General features: G+C 38.9%; 1 protein-coding gene across 2 annotated transcripts in view; it reads right to left on the bottom strand.

The window, feature by feature from the left end:
• The window catches only part of LOC102233304 (ETS domain-containing transcription factor ERF-like), a 43,881-nt gene that overhangs the window by 14,788 nt on the left and 9,502 nt on the right, over positions 1–19,591 (bottom strand). For both annotated transcript variants that reach the window (XM_023344353.1, XM_023344354.1), the window contains one exon: positions 1,401–1,635. In XM_023344353.1, coding sequence (XP_023200121.1) covers positions 1,401–1,635 — 235 coding nt within the window. The remainder of the gene's footprint in view (positions 1–1,400; positions 1,636–19,591) is intronic.

Genomic DNA, 19,591 nt, shown 5'->3' with positions numbered 1-19,591 from the left:
CCAACACAAGTTATAAACAAGGAGGGAAAAGATGGAGAACAAACCTGAAAACCATTTCACTCTTTCCCAGAACGCCTGCAGTTTTCAGGTCAAAGTTTCATCCTTTTATTTACGCAAATTTCTGCAGTTTTCTGTCCTTTTGGTCAATTTTTAGAGAAGAAACAATAAAAGTGTAGCATGAATCAATGGCAGCTGTTTCTACAAATACACATGTAAAAGAGACCATAGAAGAAGAGTGGGGATGGATAATAAAAGGACAAAAAGAGAAAGATGAAGGGATGAATAGACAAAGGGACACACGGACAGATTGATAATCGGATGGACCAACACATAAATGGACAAAGGGATAGGTGGGTGAATGGATGAGACAGACTCAGATACACGTAAGGAGACATGGAGAAACTGATAGATGGATGGATGGAAGAACGAATAGATAGATGGACCAATAGAAGTTCAGATGAATGGATGAAAGAACAGATGGATGGATGACAGAACGGATGGATAATGGAAGAACGGATGGATGGACATTCAGATGGATGGATGATTGAGGGATGGAAGGACAGATCATCTGAGTCACAGATATGAGAACTAATGGATCTCATTAAATCCCAGGCTGAAGCTTCTTCACTTTCACATAAATATATGCATTTCTTTTTATTTTCTACAGTTTGAAGAGTAATACTGAAACATTGAAATAAAGATCAGGATCTGATTTCTGCATGAAGGACAGGTGTGCTGAGGGAGTATCTATGAAAAGGTGTCCATCTCAAAGCAGGCTTGTCTAAAAACTGATTTTAAAGCCACATTTTAAGCTCATTTTAAGCATATTTCTTTTACGTTATGCAAAAGTCACATTTTCCACATTTTTACACTTCCATTTGGGTCTCAACTGCTTCTTAAAACAACCTAAACACTTAAAAAAAAAACAGCCTGTTTTTTGGCGGTAAATTGATGGGTTTTTTTTTTTGGTGTCTGGAGAATGAGCCGTTTTAAAAACGTCCCAATTGTTCAGTGGCATTGTGCCTTTACCTAGCAACCCAAGTAGAGCTGCAGGACATTTGCTCAGCAGGTTTTACCATACAATGGCTGCTAGAAAGAACAAGTGTTTAGTTGTTGACTTACCATCTAGAAACCACTTGCTGAATTCTTGCTGACTATGCAGGAGGCTCCACTCCTGCTTTTCAAAGACGTATGGTTGTATAATTGGGCATCTATTTACAGTCATTTTCACGAAACATTGTAAATGTTGAATTGGGGGGAATGGACACATAAGAGGCCACCTTAAATTTAAAAAAAATATATTTAAAACCTTACTGGAGAGGAGAGAAAACTACCTAAACATGCCTCCTAAACCAACCCGAATTCTGGTGAGTTAAAGAAGAAAAGGCAGAAAGCTTCACCTCAGAGCCCGACTCAGCTTGTCATAGTTCATCTGCGGTTTGCACTTCCGGGCCCCCCACAGGCGGGCCACTTCGTCCGGGTCCTTGATGACGAACTCGCCGTAGTCGCCCTGCCAGGCGATCACGTCGTTGTATTCCTGCTTCCTCAGCAGTTCCAGGATGAAGTGCCACAGCTGGATCTGCCTGGAGCCCGGGCTTGACTCCGGCTTGTAGGCCCACTCTGGAAAGGCGAACCCTGCCGGAAAAACACAGGGGATCATCTTAGTGATGTTTCACCACAGAAAATACTTCATGTTCAGTTTTAGGGCTGGGCAATAAATCCAATTTGGGGTTTTTGAAGTTTTTATTTTTGGAAAATGTGGATCCCCCCTCCCATCAATGTTCTTTGGTTTCCATAGTTCAGACTGATGTCAGCGAACCCATGGCGGCCATCTTGTTAGACAAGCATGTTTTACAGTTTCTGTTTATTTGAACTTTGAATTCAGGTCAACTATGAGGATGAAAAGGAGAATAAAGTGGTAAAGTGGTAACAACAACATAAAATTAAAATGAGGAATGTTGAGAATATTGTGAAGTTCTACACTGGCATAAGTTTTAAAGAAATAATTCTGAGTAGAAATACTTCCTCTGTTATCACATCAGCATCAAATCATTATCAGGACTTTGAAACGATTATGTAAAACAGACTATTTCGAAGAAAGAACCACAAACAGAGCTGGTCATGTCAAACTTTTTTCTCATAAAATTTTTCTGCTAATATTGTGCCTATATTCTTGTTAATTAAAAAACTGTCCCTGATACTCCACTGTATAACAGAAGGAACGATTGAAAAACACTTTTCTGTCATCTGTAATTTCTTTCTTAGAAAAATATAAAACCCAATTATTGTCGCCTCAAGCTGCAGCTGATGATCACTCCGGTTGAATCTGTTCCCACAGACGGCCGATATATCAAACCACAGCCCCTATCAGCATCAAAGCTGGAAAATCAACACTGTTTTAAGAGATTATCAGGCCTTGAAACACGAGCAGACTAAATATGAGATACGGCCTGATAACTACTATCAGGACACACTCTGCGAGCCACACACTATTATACAAAGGTTAAAAGTATGGGCTTCATGCTGCAAACGCAGTAAAAGACTCAACACTACTTGTGCAGAAGGCCAGACTGAAAGGCTGGAGAGCTGAAGCGTAATCACACACACGCACGCACACACACACACACACACACACACACACACACACACACACACACACACACACACACACACACACACACACACACACACACACACACACACACACACACACACACACACACACACACACACACACACACACACACACCTTATTAGGACCAGATGTGCCTTGGCAATCAGGCTGAGAAAACTCAGGCTGGGAAACATATGGGCACAATATAACAAAGCTTAATTCTCTCTCTCTGTTTCTGTGTGTGTGTGTTTATGCAACTGCTGTAAAAAATCTCGCTCGTCTAAATACCAAGATTACAATTTGTTTCCCACACTTTAAAGTCCCTTGTATGTGTGCAGTGGCGACGCACATGGTCACGGACGCCGCCGCCACGCCGCCGTTCTGCGTCCTATTGATCACAGCAGGATGATGCAACAACAACACGCCTCAATGTATGCGATCATTACCCAAACGCACCATATGATGCAATTGTAATATTTACTCCTTTTATCCTTTACTGCCTTCTGCGTTTGATAGGAGGAACTTTATTAAAAGCTCACAATAACAGTGAAAAAGAACCACAAAAAAAACGTAGATGAAAAACAGACATGAGTTCCTAAATCTGTACTTTACAGGATGTCTGGACTGTTTAACACACGTTGTAGGAATATTTACTTTTCTCTAGCTCCTCTTAAAATACAAAATACTTTTTTAGTCCGACATAAAGAAGTGCAGCTTCTTTATGTCAGCTTTCAATTAAAAACTAAACTTTGAAAAGTGGGGTATGTATTCATATGTTGCCGCCAAAATAAAATCCAGTGCAAACAATCGCCTTCAAAGCCAGCCAATTAGTAAATGGAGCCCAGCTGTGTCTAATTGAATCTCAAAATAAATCCAGATGTTCTGGTTCTGATCTCAGAGGTTCTTCAGCACCATGGAGACCAAGAAACCCAGCAGACACTCCTGGAGAACGGGAACCCAAGCAGAACAATGAGAAAAATGGGTTATTTTCTCATGATCTGATTCAGAATCAATTTCTGATTTAAAACGATTTTTCATAATGATTTCTGCTGCAATCTGTAGGTGATCAAAGGATCATCGTGATCTACTGCAGTCTGCTTTGGAAGAATGACATGTCTTTCACATTTATTGTATTTTAAATATTAATCCATGCTAAGATGGTATTGTTTATCGAATTGTTTATCATTCTGATAAACAATACTCCAACAATACTCCAGTTACTGTGAGCAGTTTAGTGACACAAATCACACTTCTTCATTTAACTGGTGTCCTAAAGAAGTGCATTACAAATGGGAATGTTTTTCATGAGCGTATTGGGGTTTGTGTCGCTGAACCAGGCAGTCACAGGATGCAATTACATAAAAAATAAGTAATAGATAGTTCATTTCATCACTTTCAATTGCTATCCAAACATTACCACAAAATAATGCGATAAAAATTTAAGTCAACGTCGACTCCCTCTGTTAAACGGCACCACTCCCTCCCTCCATCCTCCATCCTGGTTTTACAAAGCGTCATGGAGAGAGCGCCACCTTTCTGCAAATAAACCTCCTCCATGAATGACAACGTTGCAATTTACATTCACTGTGTGAAAATATTGCAAACAGTGATGCTCGAGTCAACCTCGATCTTCCCAGGTATTTGGTAAAAATCAAAATTGAGTCCAAATGTTTGCATTCAACACAGATGGAGCCAAATGAATCTCTCTCTCTTTTGTTTTCTCTTTATTGTGTATAATTAATCAAATTATGATTAATTTTCAACAAATGGTTTATAAGATTATAATTACTTCCAACTGATTGATTAATATCCTATGCTTAGACCTTTTTAAATGTTGTAATTTGGCTGCCAGTTAATACAGAAATAAAGATGGCGGGGTCATATCAAAATGGGATGCAAAATGCACTTTATGCATTTCTGTTCTGAAATATAAACACTCAACAAGCTCCTTAAGTTTCACTTTAATAGAACTCAAGCAGTGTAAACATATGAAAAATTTTTCCCTTTATGTTACGGAAAGGCAGTCGGCCCTCTAGATACAAAAGAAACTCAGGTTTTTAAGCAAATGGCCGCTTATCAAACGTTAGATTAACTGATAATTTGCACCCCTAATTATGTACGTACTTCCCAGTAACTTCCAGTGTAGCAACAAAATGGCAGCTGACAGACAGAGGATTTGTTTTATTTTATTTATTTTTTATTAATTCTGAATCATAGTAAATGAGAATCTGAATTCTTTTGTGAATCACTTTTCTTGGCACACTCCTATTTTAGTGTTATGATGGCCAAGTCAAAATATTTTTTTTGTACAATAAACCAAACGGGTAGTAAAAGGAACTGATCACCCTGTTCTTGTTTGGTTGTTTATTTACAAATCTGCACGTGCTCATTGGTTAATTTAACGCACACTTTCTCTAATCTCCACCCAGACTGAGCATTTGCACCTGCTGATAAAACCCAAAGTCAGTCATGGAAAAAGAGAGCTGGGTATAGTAACACCAAAGTCCAGCCCTGAACGTGCGAAACGCAGCGAAATTTGGCGCATGCAGTCAGCGGAGATCTGGCAACAACCCGGGTTTTAATAGCAGCTCCTGTCAAAGCAACACATTAAACAGAAGCCCATCATTGAACTAGAAGCCCACTCAGACAGGAACAAAATATTCAGTCAGATTTTAGTGTGGCTGCTGGTGAACAGCGTTGCCACATTACAGCCAAAGGTCAAGTTCAAGGCTGTGGATCTACACTGTATCAATATTCATCAATATAGTTACACAATTTAGAGGTTAAAGACCAACTATTGAACTCTTTGGTTGCCTTTGAAGTTGAACAGAAATAAACACTGACTTTAAAAAACACCATAGTATTGTGCGTGCTGTGATGGCGTAGGGGATAACGCGACCCACGTTTGGAGGCCTCGAGTCCTCGAATTCCGTCGCGGGTTCGATTCCCGGACCTGGCGATATTTGCCACATGTCTTCCCCCCTCTTCCTCCCCCTTTTCTGTCAGCCTACTTTCATATAACGGACACTAGAGCCCACAAAAGACCACCTGGAGGGGAAACAAACAAAAAAACACCATAGAACTGAACTTAATAGCTTCAAACTGATGTTTTCCTGCAACATGATGATCCTTTCTCGTTCTGTCCTTTAAAAATTATTAAAATAATTTGAACCTGATTAAAAAAAACCTACTGTTTCATATGAAAAGCAAAACTAAGCAAAAGAATGCCTAGAAAGTAAGCAATAAGCAATAAATCAATTAATCACATAATAAGAGTAATCAATTACTACAATAATCGTTTGTTGCAATCTGAGCTTGATTTATGAAATGAAATGAAAACAAATCAGAAGGAAAGTTTTGAATAGAAACATGTGGTGATGCAAAGCCAGCAGCTGCGCAACATCCTGCAAAACATTTCCAAATATTCAGAGCATGGAGAAAAACTTGAGTCTCTGGAAAACACAATAACTGGAAAAACTTTATACTACACATAAACCCTGAATACATCCTTTATATATTATAACAATGCAACTTTCTTGCTTTCCTTCATGTGAATCTAAGGTCCAAAAGCATCAGATGTGTTTTAACCAGTAAAGATTTGAGAAACGGCATCATAAATCCAGGAAAACCGAATCATTCCTGATGACTAATGGACCACATGCTGCACTCAGACCTCCTGTGGAGCTCAGAGGGAACGCCAACAGAGACAGACAAGCTGGCTGAGATAGCTAGCAGCCATCTGAAGGCAGATTACTAATTTGGTCTGAGCATATGATCCATACTTCAGACAATAAGCCGGGTGTCACTGGGCACAGGTGAGGCGCCATGACACAAAACGCTGCTGCCTAACGATGGGGCGTGTAGGAAAGTTTGATGTGTACAGTCAGGGTATTTTAAACTAAAGTGGGTGAGCTAATATTTCACAGGCACAAAGTACAAAGATACACGAGACAGGTTAGTGAGCGGAGGTAAGTGGGTTCATGCGTGGGTGCACAGAGCACACAGACAGAGCGCAGGAATAGCAACCGTGCCCACTGCGTGTGCGCTGCAGATGTCCCCGCTGACTCATAGCTCGTTCGTTTGTCGTTAAGCTTTCACAGATTTCGCCTTTCTCCCCCTCAACGCTGCTGCCGTTTCTTTCTTTTTTCCCTTTTCATACAGGTCCCTCCCTCGCTCAGCCTCTCCTAAGACAAACCGTGTCCTAGCAACCGGAGCTTTCAGCGCCGAAAATAAACAGCAGAGTCACGACAAATGAGACAAAATGAGACTCAGTAACGGAAAAAGTTGCCACGGGAGTTTGAAGTTCTGGGCCTGGGTCCACATAAATGGCAGTGGTGGTATTATCGGTTTATTGCTGCATGATGCTGGCAAACATAAATGATGCTGCGGTTCAGAAATCCTGCCTTGGAAACATTAACAGAGAGAATCTAGAAGGACAGGTGATGATGCAGCTAAATTATTAACGTCTGTTGTTTGATCTTGTGTACTACAGCTGCTCTAAAGTTTGCATTAACTTTATAATCTGATGCACCAGATACAGAGGGCATCATACAATAGAAATTATGGCTGGTTTTTATGTTCTTAGTGGACTGGACCGATGGTCACAGATGTTGTAGATCTGATCCGCACTTATTGCTGTAATAGTCTGCTACTTATATAAAGATGGGAATGAAACTAGAAATCAGAAGTACACCACCCAGTTTCCTGGCATCTGTGCAGTTATTTTAGCTTGTATTGGGCTGGAAAATAATTTATTTTACTTAGCTAGTTGAAAAATAAAAAATAAAGAGAGAGAAACTGAAATGCTCAGATCTAATATACTGGACAAGTTTAGTCCTTCGTCCATTTCTGATACATGAAGTGCTCAGAAAGAGATTCACGCTGCTTTCACACCTAATAGACTTGGTTTGATTAGGGACCTAAATTTAAATATTATTCCATTTTCAGCTGCTATGGTTCTAAAAACTTTGGAAAACCTATTCCCCTCCTCGCCTGTGAGGGGGCAGCACCAAAAAAAGCCATAGAAGGAAACAGCATCCAAACCTCTGAAGACATTGAGAACAACAATGCAAACAAAAATGGAGTGGCATTGGATTTTAGCAGGTGTAGGATTTCTTTTTTGTGTTTGGTGAAAGATGATGAGTCATTTCTGCTGCTAGCGCTAGCATGCGCATACAGCCCTGGCCTGTAGTGTACATGATGTTCACACATGCATTTGAAACGGACCAGAGTTCACTTTAACCAAACAGAGACTGAGGTTTGTAAGTGGACCAGAGTTTGCCTCTTTGGTCTGAATCAGAGTTTGATTTTGCATTCACAGCTCCCCAAATGAACCGAACTTTCTAGGCAAACAAACAAGAGTTTGATTAAAGTGAACTTTATTTTTAAATCGCTTTCAGAAGGAGTTTTAGCGCTACAACAGGATGTATGACTGGATCCCTTAAGTGACTATTACTCAGCCTCAACACAGCAGCAAATGACTAATACAGGTGAGGAACCAGTTTATATTTAAAACACAAAGCGCGACCTTGTCCGTGTGCTTATTAGTCTTTATTGAGGGAAAATGATTTTTAGGCTCTTTGTCATTTCCACCAATAGTAACACCAGGCTGATGATCACGTGACTCCTGTGATGTGAATAAAGTGAACCACCTGATCCCAACACAAAAATTATCAAAAAACAAGTTTTTTCAAAATTGCCCTGTTTCCATTAAGCAAATTTATTTTCGTAATTTCAATTTGCACAATTTTATGATTAATGGAGTGATGTGCAGTAAAGTTTGTTCTGGAGGCTAGAACTGTCAACTGACGAGGGTTTGAAAACATTTGCAAACTTCATAAATTTGTAACAAAAAAAGAGGCATCTAATCATCACTTTCTGAGAAAGACACTACATGGAGTGAAACTTTCTGGTTTGATAGAATTGGTTAAGAAGCACCACCAAATAATAAAGCTAATGAATCATAATCATCTCTGTTAAAGATTATTGGAGTCAAATTGGACCCAAATTAGTCTTTAAAAGACAGCACTGCCCCTCAGTGATCAGGTAATTTTCAGGAAGTGTACAAGCAAACACTCAGATCTCACGGGACAAAAGCCTTTGTGCAATAAAGCAAACTCTGCTCCAGACAGGAAGAGGTGAAACGCAGCATTTCAGACCTCTGCTGAGTCTAAATATAGAAAAAGAGCAAAGCAGAATTCCCCATTAGCCTGCAGAACCGAGCCACCTGCGTTCTCCTTTCCAAGAGAAACACGCCAGCAATCAGTGAGTGTGCAGGTTCGACACGCAGCCCGGCTTTCCTCGGGAAATCTGACGTCACGGCAGTTGGACCGCTGCTCATAATAACAGATTAACATCACTGGAGTATTGTTAGAGGGGGTAAGAGCAAACACAGCCTCCAATGGAAAACTGTTTTCTCTAGCAGAAAGAAAAAAGTTTCTGCAGCACGCTACTCCATCTATCCATCTATCCCCCGTTTATTTTTCCCTCCCTTCCTCTCATTCTTTGCCGAATCTAAATTTAGCCTGTGGAAAGGTCGGTGTGCGTTGCAGGGGCACGCAGAGCAACGCGCAGAGGTAACAGGCTGGCTGGGATCTGCATCGGGTTTATCGGCGCCGGGATCAGGACAGCGCAGAAAAGCAGGAAATAAATGGGTACAGAGCAGGAAACGGGGAATCTCTGCTGGGCGGGTTATATTCCTGGGAAAAAAACACAAATAAACACCCTGCTGCAAGCTAGGAAGTCCAAAATAACAAACAGTTTATAATGATCAACTTATGGCCATCTTCATCAAACCGTCTGGTTTCCATGTTTACTTTACAATAACCATCCCTCTGCCACACTGGAATCACAAAAAGACAGCCTAACGCCGCTTTAATGAGGAGGTCTGAGCCTCAAACTGCTGTTTAAAAACAATCTTCTCCTCACTGAGCTGAGCTCATAATTGCCCCTAAAGGATGGAGTTCAGATGCGAGGAGCCAGGGGCTTAAAGCCGGGCGGAGTCGGAGGCGGCACGAGGAGGAACTCAGGTGGAAACATAGAGATGAGGATGAGACGGAGGAAGAGACAAAAAAAAAGATCAAAGAGAAACAAGGACAGCGTGAACCCTCAGGTTTCACATGATCACTGCGGCTTAAAGAGACACATCGTAGGTTAGAGGATACCAGCTAAAGAGAACTGAGAATAATCTCCAACCAGGATGCAGACAGAAGCTTTTAAAGGTGAGCTTGAGTTACCTTTTCAGCCGCAAGACAAACAAAATGAGACAGAAGGGCATAAAGAGAGATGGGAAACGTTCCAGGACAACCAATAATTGTTCAGAGAAGAAAAGCTTGAACGCAAAAATCAGATGACATTTTTCTGATCTATTAAAATAAAGTTGTTGGAAAGAGACTAGATGAAGATTTTAAATTGTATTTTCCCCACCTGATAGCCCAGTAGAGTCAATTTATTGTTACATTTTCAGCTGGTATGGTTTGCTTTCACACTGCACTGAATCAAACAATATAAACCAATTGAAAAACCTGTTCCCCTCCTCACCTGTGGGGGCGCTGCACCAAAAACCACTGACGGAAATGACACAAAAAACTCCGAAAAAGACATGAGCGCAACTTTCTTCTTCATGAAATGTCAACGAAAATAGAGTGAAGTCATATGTTAGCAGTTGAAGGATTTCTTTGTTGGCTTTGGTAAAAGACCACAAGCCATTTCTCTCGTAAGCACTAGACACGTGCATTTATTTTGGTTGTATTTACCCAGAATGCACTGTACTGTAGTTCACTTCCTGCCTTTGAATCGGTTTCTGGTCCATTTGGCGTTCACATGTGCACTTCCAGTGAAACCAGATCAAAGTTTGTAGGTTAACCAGAGCTCGCTTTTTTGGTTCCCATCAGAGTTTGATTCACACCTCCTCAAACAAACTGAACTTTCCAGAAAAATGGACCAGAGTTTGACTGAAGTGGACTAAACAGGGCTGGTGTGAATGAACTCATTCATTTGAGTGAAAAAGTCACACAACCAAACTGAAGTGGTGAAGTGTGGGAACCCCAAAGTGAGGGCGCGGTGAGCGGTGAGACTGTAACGATGTAAACAAACTATTTATGGTGCATGTATAGTATGAACTCAACTCTCTATGCTATCAAAGTGAAATGCTAAGAAAAGTACAAAGCATCTAGAAAACACGCTGAGTCCCTTCCTCAGATCTCAGAGCTGGAATCTGGCTTCTATGTCTTTGATACTTCCTGTAGTCTGAAAACCAAATATTTCAACAATGTTTCACCGTTTAGAGATGGACAATTTCAGAGCAGGCAGCCACATTACTGTCATGTGCAGAACGATAAAGAAAATGTATTTTGTCATTACAAACCTTGTTTTGTTGTTTAATAAATGGAAAGTTCAAACACTCTCCTGTCTCTATTTTTTTTTTTCACTCTATTTACACAACAAAACGTTTCTTGCTGCCGACTGCCTCCGCATTTCAAATGAGCTGAAGAAGCAACAAAAGGAATGTTTGCTGGGAAAAAGATTTATCTATCACAAATCTTCCTAATTAGATCAAACTGAGTTCAGTCAGAGGAAAAAGTAGACAAGTGACTTCCTGGCTGCTTCTGAAACCTGTCTGCAGGTCCCAACTCCACACTCAGAGGCAGGAAGTTGGCTGCCGAACTTTTTCTTCTTACATGTCTTGTTGCAAAAAATACCTTGAAACTTTTCCACATTCTTTTTCTTTGGTTCAGTCAGGTTAGATATAGAGAATCAAAAGATATTTTTTAAATTCCTTCCACGCATTTTCAATTATTAGGTCATTCTAACCTTTGAAAATACAGTAATATGTAAATTGGCTTCTTGCTGGAATGTGAACCTCCATTTTTTGACGCAATCTCCCACTCGAGTGTGAATCTCTGCAGCTCCTCCAGAGTAACTAAAAGTCTTTTCACTGCTTTTCTCATTAATATTCTCCTCGTTTAGGTTCCAGTTTGTTACACTGGATTTCTTTTGGGGGTAACAAAGAGAAAGGAGGCTTAAAAATCAGCCAATACCATCCGAGTATCATTTACTTTCAAATAAAAACTGCAGAAAATGAAAAACGGTTTTTTAAATGTCTATATGCACTTTTTAGAACTGCAGAGTTGGAATATGAACATCAGGAACTATATCTGTATCCGTCCCAGTATTTAAAAAAATAATTCTAGATTGTGTATCGTGACAATATGTCCGGTCCATAAGGACAGATCTATTCAGTCTAATTCTATGTTTGGTGCCTTCTTTTTTGTTACATTATATAGAATCCCTCATTACACTTTCTGAACCATTTGAAAGAAGGTTTTTGGCAATTTATTTTTATTGTTCCACTAAGGCAGTAAACCCATCGTTTTTGTCAGTTTCAGTTTATTATTGATTTTTACATTGGCTGTTATACCCCTAATCTAAAAAACATATAAAAACATGTTTTTAGATGTTTGACCAAGTTTGTAAAGCTATTTAAGTGTGCTGTCAAATAATAATAATAATAATAATAATAATAATAATAAATTCAAATAAATTTGTAATTTAGTACATTTACAGTATGTCTCAGTTTAAAAAACCCCCAAACATTTTAAGTCAATTGAGCTCCGTTTCTCTGTGTTGGATTGCATCGGAAGTGAAAAAAGGTTCAATGTGCACCTCTTTATGTTCAGTCAGTCATTATGATATGATACAACCAGCGAAGCCTTCATTGTTACACAGCTGTTTTGATTTTTCATAATTCCAATCCAATTAAAGCTCGTAATTAGGTCCTGGCAGCGTCAGTGGGTGGAATAAAACTCTTCATGGGAACGCATCATTACTCGAGTGTTAATGAGAAACAAAATCCTTCAGCAATTGCATCGGTGATGATCTCACAGCTCAGGACTCTATCTGCTAATCTGGAGCGCCTGAGCCAAGGTTGAAGCCTTATCAGTTTTCCCAGCGAAGGAACACATACATGCATGTACACGTGCTGCCCAACGCGTCGGAGCATGCTTTCCCTTCCAGAAAATGACAACCCTGTAGAACATTCACCTGTAATGAGCTGCTGGCTGCGTGACTACCCTGCAGGAGATCTGTAGTACATCCTGCCGCCGTCGGGGCACGAGAATGAACTTGGGTTTAAATGATTGAAAGTTAAAAAAAAAAAGAAAAGAAGAAAGACTGAAAGTTTTAAAGTTTGCATGTTACGGATCTGTCTGTGTGCAGGAAGTGAGTGAAGCCGACACCCTGCAGAGTGAAGTCAACCAAACCAGACATCTCCACAGTTGGGCAGGTTCTTCGTTGATTAGGCGAATCAAACTGGGCATTCGGTCGGCGCGATGAAAAAGAGAAACACTTTTTTACTAGAAAGGCTTGTTAAAAACCTGAAAACCTTTAGAAGCGTTTCCCGTGGCTTGTAAAGAATGATCAAACGAGACGTCAAATACAGAGCGTGAGGAGAAAGAGACAAAGAAATAACGGGGATTTTTTTTTTTTTTAACCTACTGACACATGGCACAGAATCTAAAATAAAATACATTTTATAGTTTTTTCTGGTTAAATCAATTGTTGTCTTTCCATAATAGATCAAACAAATATGCAGAAAAGTAAACAATGTCCACACAAATGAGGTGACATCAAAGTTGAAAAACCAGCTGATATTAATACACAACACCTTTTCCACCAAACACAGCAGTAATAAAGTCTCCACCTTAAATTTGAGTTTATTAAGAGAAGACTTATATGGCCAATCATCCAGTAAGGAAGAAGGGAGTCAGGAGAAATGTTTTCTGGGTGAACTAACTTCTCAGACTAGTACTTCATAGAAGGATTTAAAAGCTTAACATGCCTCATATTTACTACAGATATAACAAGAGTCACATGAAACCCCAAAGTTCTGGCAGTTTACAAACAATCTGCTCTGGTTCTGACCAGCATTTTCACTCTGTTGTGCAAAAGCATAAGTTAAAATGACACAAAAGTTGGTTGTCTAATTTCTCAAGTGCTTTAAGTGAGTTTACCTTAGTTTTCTGCTGCTAATATTCTCACAAGTCAATAGTCCGCCATACATAAATTCAAACTTTTACAAGATGACTGCTGTTTGATCATGACTCCATAATATCAAAATAAATATTAATAAATATTGGGATATTGATTATAACCTGCCTATATTTTCCCGATATTTTATTTGCATGGAGAGTGAATGAATGTCACACGAATATGATGTATTGCTTCAAAGTACTTACAGTATTTGCAATTGCAAACATTTACATTACAAAGATTGTTGATTCAATCCATTGTGCAGCCCTATTTCTGGAGTCAAATGGTTAAGAACAGCAATCAGAAATCCAACTAATGTAAATAAGGTGAAACATGTTCAACATTAATATCTGAGTATATTAATTATTATGATTATCTTTATAATCATGACAACAGTTTTTCAAAAACTAAGACACAGTGGCTCAAGTATATGGGAATGACAAAAGTAATATGATTATTTTAGCAATTGATTATTCTTACGATTTATTGATAAATGGGGTAAAAAACAACCTGGCACATTCTGCAAATTATACAGCATTAGAAATACACAAAGATGCAAATAAACAATTCTTACTTATAAATAAGAAAATATTTTTTAATCTTAAACACAAAAATATTCATATTTTTGTACAGTTTTGATTTAATCACTACTCTGTTGGTCTGTCATCAAAATAAAAAAATTTGAGTCTGTATACTCTAGTTAACGATTAATCAATTGCTAAATTAGTCTAGGATTATTTGAATAATCAACTAATCATGATTAATCGTTTCAGCACTATATGAAAGTAGACTCAACCATGTTACCCCAAAAACATTTACATAAAAATTAAATATTATATGCCACCTCTTTATTTGTGTTATTTCAGCAAAATTACCTTTCATAGAGTCTGTTTATTCCAGTTAATGATTAATCAATTGCTAAATTAGTTGATGGTTATTTGAATAATTGATTACAATTGATTGTTTCAGCACCACATTAAAGGAGACCGAACCATATCCCCCATAAAGCATTTACGTAGAGATTAAATTCAAAGTATACTGTCCTTTATTACTTTACCTAAATATTCAGCATTAGAAACAACTTGTGATTGTATTAATGCAGAGCTGTGGTTTAACAGAGGGAGGACATCTGAGGAAAGCAATATCGGCTTTTAAATCTCAAATATGGCTTCAGTGTTGTGGTTTGTTCTGCAGACTACTCTCATTTTACTCCAATACACACACAGAGCCACAGTAGCAAACCCAGCACCGCTCACTGAGTGACTTCAGATATCTGATTTACACGTCTGAACACTAGTGTGCAGGAATACACGCACAAAACCACGCGCATACATGTGTCACCACAGCCCTGAATAGATCTATAGCTCTGAATCCGACGAGCTACATGAATGAGTCACTCTCGCTCTCTCTGCCAATCAAATGTCATCTTCTCATTTTGCTTCTTTCCAATAAGGCAGTTTTTCCTTTCAGCGCGTTTTCCAACAGACGGAAAGGCTCCAGTGTTGATTAAGACAACTGCATACAAGCAGTTGGGAGATGTGACAGAGGAAGGATGAAACAGCATCTATCTATCTGAAATTAGCAACAACGATGTCATAATCCCCCCTGAAGTCACAAAACCTCCCGACCCAGCCAGAGGAGACATCACAGCGACTTTAATTACTACATGATGCCAAACTCATAACACATAATATTCATATCTGGTACTGATTAACTCTCATTCCAAGGGATTTTATAGTGTCTTTAAAAAGTTAGCCTACACTCTAATGTATTAAGAATCAATATAAAAACCTTTTCACATCTGTTTAGGATGAGAACAACAACTGGAAGCTTTAAGACAAAAATAATAAAACTAGCATATAAATTAATTTATTATTGACAGATTTAGCTGCAGCTTCACACACAAAAAATAAAGTAACATCCAAAAAAAAAACAGAGTTTGGAACTCTGGATTAGACAGGTGTGTGCTAATACTGCGCCAAGCCGGAGAAACATCAGCAATGGCCTTGAGAAAGAAACATCCTGCTCTGTTTGGATGCATCCCTGCTCCAACACACCTGAATTTATAGCCTGAATTACCTCCTTGACACGTCAGCAAAGTCCTGCACTCGAGGACTAGAGTTGTACACGCCCGCTCCATGGTGAAAAAGATTCGCAAATGGAATTTCACCCCAAGGTCAGATGGAAAAAATGCTCAGAAAAAATGCACAAAACCCATAGCTTCATGTCATGTCGGTTAACATGCTAGAATCAGGAATCAAGAGGTGAGATGGTCTAGTCAAAGCTCAGACCTCAACCTGACCAACCAATACCTTGACTTGGAGCCAATCAAACTATTTTAAAACTTAGATACATTTGATTTATTGTCATTGTACAGTAAACTGCACAATGAAATTAGTAGTATTTATGGCATTTATAAACAGTGAAAACACATGAGACTGGTGTGATCTGGGAAACACGACTCTGTGGTGGGCAGGACGATGGAAAACTTGAAGGATAGATTATCGGGAGCAGGAGATTTCAAGGAGCTGCTCTTCATGCAGCCTGTTGATGGTTTAGCCAATAATTTCTCAAACAAATTCACATCAAACTGGGGCTCCAGCTAACAATTATTTTTAGTAATCGATTATTTTAGGGCTGAAACGATTAATCAGATAAATTGTGATTACTGAAATAATTAATCTTTTTTATAAGAAAATCATAATTTTACTGCGTAAAATGCAGTTACACAGAATTCACTTAATCATCTGTAACAAAGATAAATCTGCAGCTAAACAAAACCAAAATGTGAAAAACATCAATACAGTGCAGGCTAATCTGTTTATTTTTTGGATAAGCTGATTAATAGTTGGACAGAAAAAAGCTGCGTGATAGATTCTTTTAAAACCTTTTTTCACAGCCAAAGATTGATTATTAATTTAGCTGATCATCCGATTAATCGATCAAATATCCATAAACAGCCTGTGGGTGAAGGAAAAGCCCCGTCCTGAAGGTGTTGTGGGAAAAAAGCCAGACTAAAGTGCTGTTAATCATCTGATGCATGTTCTTCGTGTCTGATTAACATCATCAGTCAGTGTTTGTGGGAAGTTTTGTTGATTGGATCCATCTGGCCTCTCAAGCATTCCTGACTAATAGTTTTCAAGCCCCTCCTAAACAAAAGCACCTCATCAGCTCCGCATGCAGCGGGTCATCACTTCTGCAGTTTCATCAAGACTGTAACATGAATATTTGTTTTCCCGCCAGACGGCTGCGGTTCTGCCCCTGCCACTCTCTGGCGTTGGTTTGTGTAATTTATCTGCCATTTGAGACTTATAGAACAATCACAGCGACAGTGATCCGCTCTGGAGAAATGAGTCTGAACTTCTGAAAAACGAGTGTCAGCAGACACGGGACTTTCAACATATGTGACGTCTGGGAGCGTTAGTCAGCCTTTCCTCAGAGGAAAAAGTCGCCGCAGTCTTAATTCCTCCATTACATTAAATCTGGATCTTCCAGTCTGCAGACAAAGTGGCTCGCTCCGTTTGTAAAAACATGAAAGATTGGAGGCACGACGGCGTCACCGCAGGGAGATGGCAGCCCAAACGAGCGCAACACGCTCACGAGCTGCAGTGAGAAAATTAAAAGAGTGTGTGTGTGTGTGTAATACAAGACATATATCGGCCGTTTTCATGGCACGTGGGGGGTCCAGACCCGTAATAAAAGGAGCATGCTCAGAGTGGGCGAGGAGAATGAGTGGGAGTCTAAGAGATTAACGGGTTTTATGTTATGATTCTCGCTCATTCATCACTGTCACCGACTGGTGTTCACACAAACTACACAGACAGAAAATAAGTCAGATTATTAAAAAACGACTAAAGTTCACTCTTTAAACTAAGCTACATCTTAAATGTTATTTAACTGTTATTTTTATTAAGGTTTGGGTCGAAATCAGGTTGGTCTGTGTGCTGCAGGTGATTAAGCAACAAAGCTCATCATTCATTCTTATAGCCATTACATTTAATGGTCTTTTTTTACTACGTTATGAAACAATTTTTAACATTTTATATGACTTTCCCCCAGTTATTATGCATCTGTGCTTAATTACAGTCTCCTACCTGCTAATATAGTACGTTTTGATCAAATTTGAGACCTTTCAAGGTTGTTTTAGTCTCATGTGCATATTGTTCTTGATATAAAATGTTTCTTTTATGCCCTTGAGTGTAGAAAAAAAAACATCATTTTACTAGTAATACATGGTAGACCTCAAAGGCATTTTACTTACTTAGGAAAACATTTTCAAAAACCCTGAAAAACACATAATTGAATGTATAAACCAAGTAATAAACAGCCCTTCTATTTCTTTTCTGGTAGATTTTCTATTGCGCCTTAGACCAAAAAAGGAATCGGATTACAGACGCATCAAACATTTTATGGCCAATTTGTGATTTCAGATTTTCTGAAATATAGATTGGAATATCTCATTAAAATCGATAAATGTCATTGATTTATAGATGCCAACATTTTCCTAATCAGCATGTTTTTAAATCACAGATCAAAGTAGGAAACTGAAGATAAAACAGAAATTTTGCCCCTGAAGTTGCTCTCTCTTTTAGTCTAAATGAACAGCAGCAGCTCAGGCCATATAGGGCTTCACATTATTTTCAAAATCGTCAATGTCAAAGGTGAAAAAATGTATTGTTAGTATGACCTGTTAGCATTTAGCTAAACTCAGTTTCCAATATTTCTAGCGTTTCTCTGAATCTTTCAGAATATTATCACCATATGAGCAGCAACAAAATTAAATCCAACAAATAATACTGAGTAGATGTGGACCAACTGATGAGGACAAAACATAAATAAGATTCATAACTGAAAAGTAAAAACTAGACTTTGCAAAAGATTAAAAAAGTTCCTCCATCCGGCTCTGAGTTGGGATGTTTTGCAGCATTTTAAAGTCTATAAAGTTTGTTTCCGTCTCGTCTTTAAAGTAGGCGTTTGAGCTTTAGCGGTACGGCACCTTCACACAGAGTCACAACAAACACACCACACACTGATTCCCAAGGCTGGCCCTGACGGCCATAAGAGAGAGACAAAGCTGTAGGATTCCCAGCAGAGTGATGACTGGAACAAACATGATGTGAGCGCTGCTGAACGCTCATCATCACCTGTTTGCTCCGTTCCCAGCAGAGAACCACCCTCTGAACCTCTGAGGAACGTTCACACCCGACGCTAATTTGGTCCAAATCAGCTGATGAGTTTGTTAGCTTGGTTTGGTTTCTAAATCTGTTGTAACAAACCAAATTAGTTCATTTATTGGCTTGATGTGTTCAGGGTTGGAATAGCTAATGTGAATACAGGTAAGCCTGTTGCAATAAGAAATAAATCAGTTAAAGGCATGATAAATTAAAACAAGCTCAATCATTTGCATGATTCATCATTTCTCTTCTAAGTCCATTGATCTTTGATAATGTATTCTTGCATTATTATTCCATTACCACTGACTTGAATGGTCTCAAAACAATATTATTATTCATCGCAATAACTTCTAGGACAATTTATTGTCCAGCAAAATTTGTTATCGTTACAGGCCTATAAACGCCCGCCCCTCTTTTCTGGGTATTATTTTAGGCAACGGGAAATGAATAAAAGTGAACTTTAAACAGATTCAACACCACAGAGGTGAAAACACTCATAAATATGCCAACCTTTCCTAAACTTTCTCTAAAAGTCAATACCAGTACCACAGACATGGCCACGATGTGTGATAATAAAACCTCCTGTTAGATTTTTCAGATATTATCCATGGTTCAGTACCAGGTGCCTGAGTTTCATGCCTCACTGGATTTCAGAAGGAGCAAAGAGCTGCAGGAGGTTCAGAAAACTCATGTTGGAGTAACTGTAACACTTCAAAAACACATCAAAACCAACAAACTTCCAGGCTTTTCAGCATTTACAGGTAGCGTGAGAGCT

Source organism: Xiphophorus maculatus, chromosome 13 (genome assembly GCF_002775205.1).
Source record: "Xiphophorus maculatus strain JP 163 A chromosome 13, X_maculatus-5.0-male, whole genome shotgun sequence".
NCBI lineage: Eukaryota > Metazoa > Chordata > Actinopteri > Cyprinodontiformes > Poeciliidae > Xiphophorus > Xiphophorus maculatus.
The sequence above is the reverse complement of the archived record's forward strand: the minus strand, read 5'-3'. Positions and strand labels throughout refer to the sequence as shown.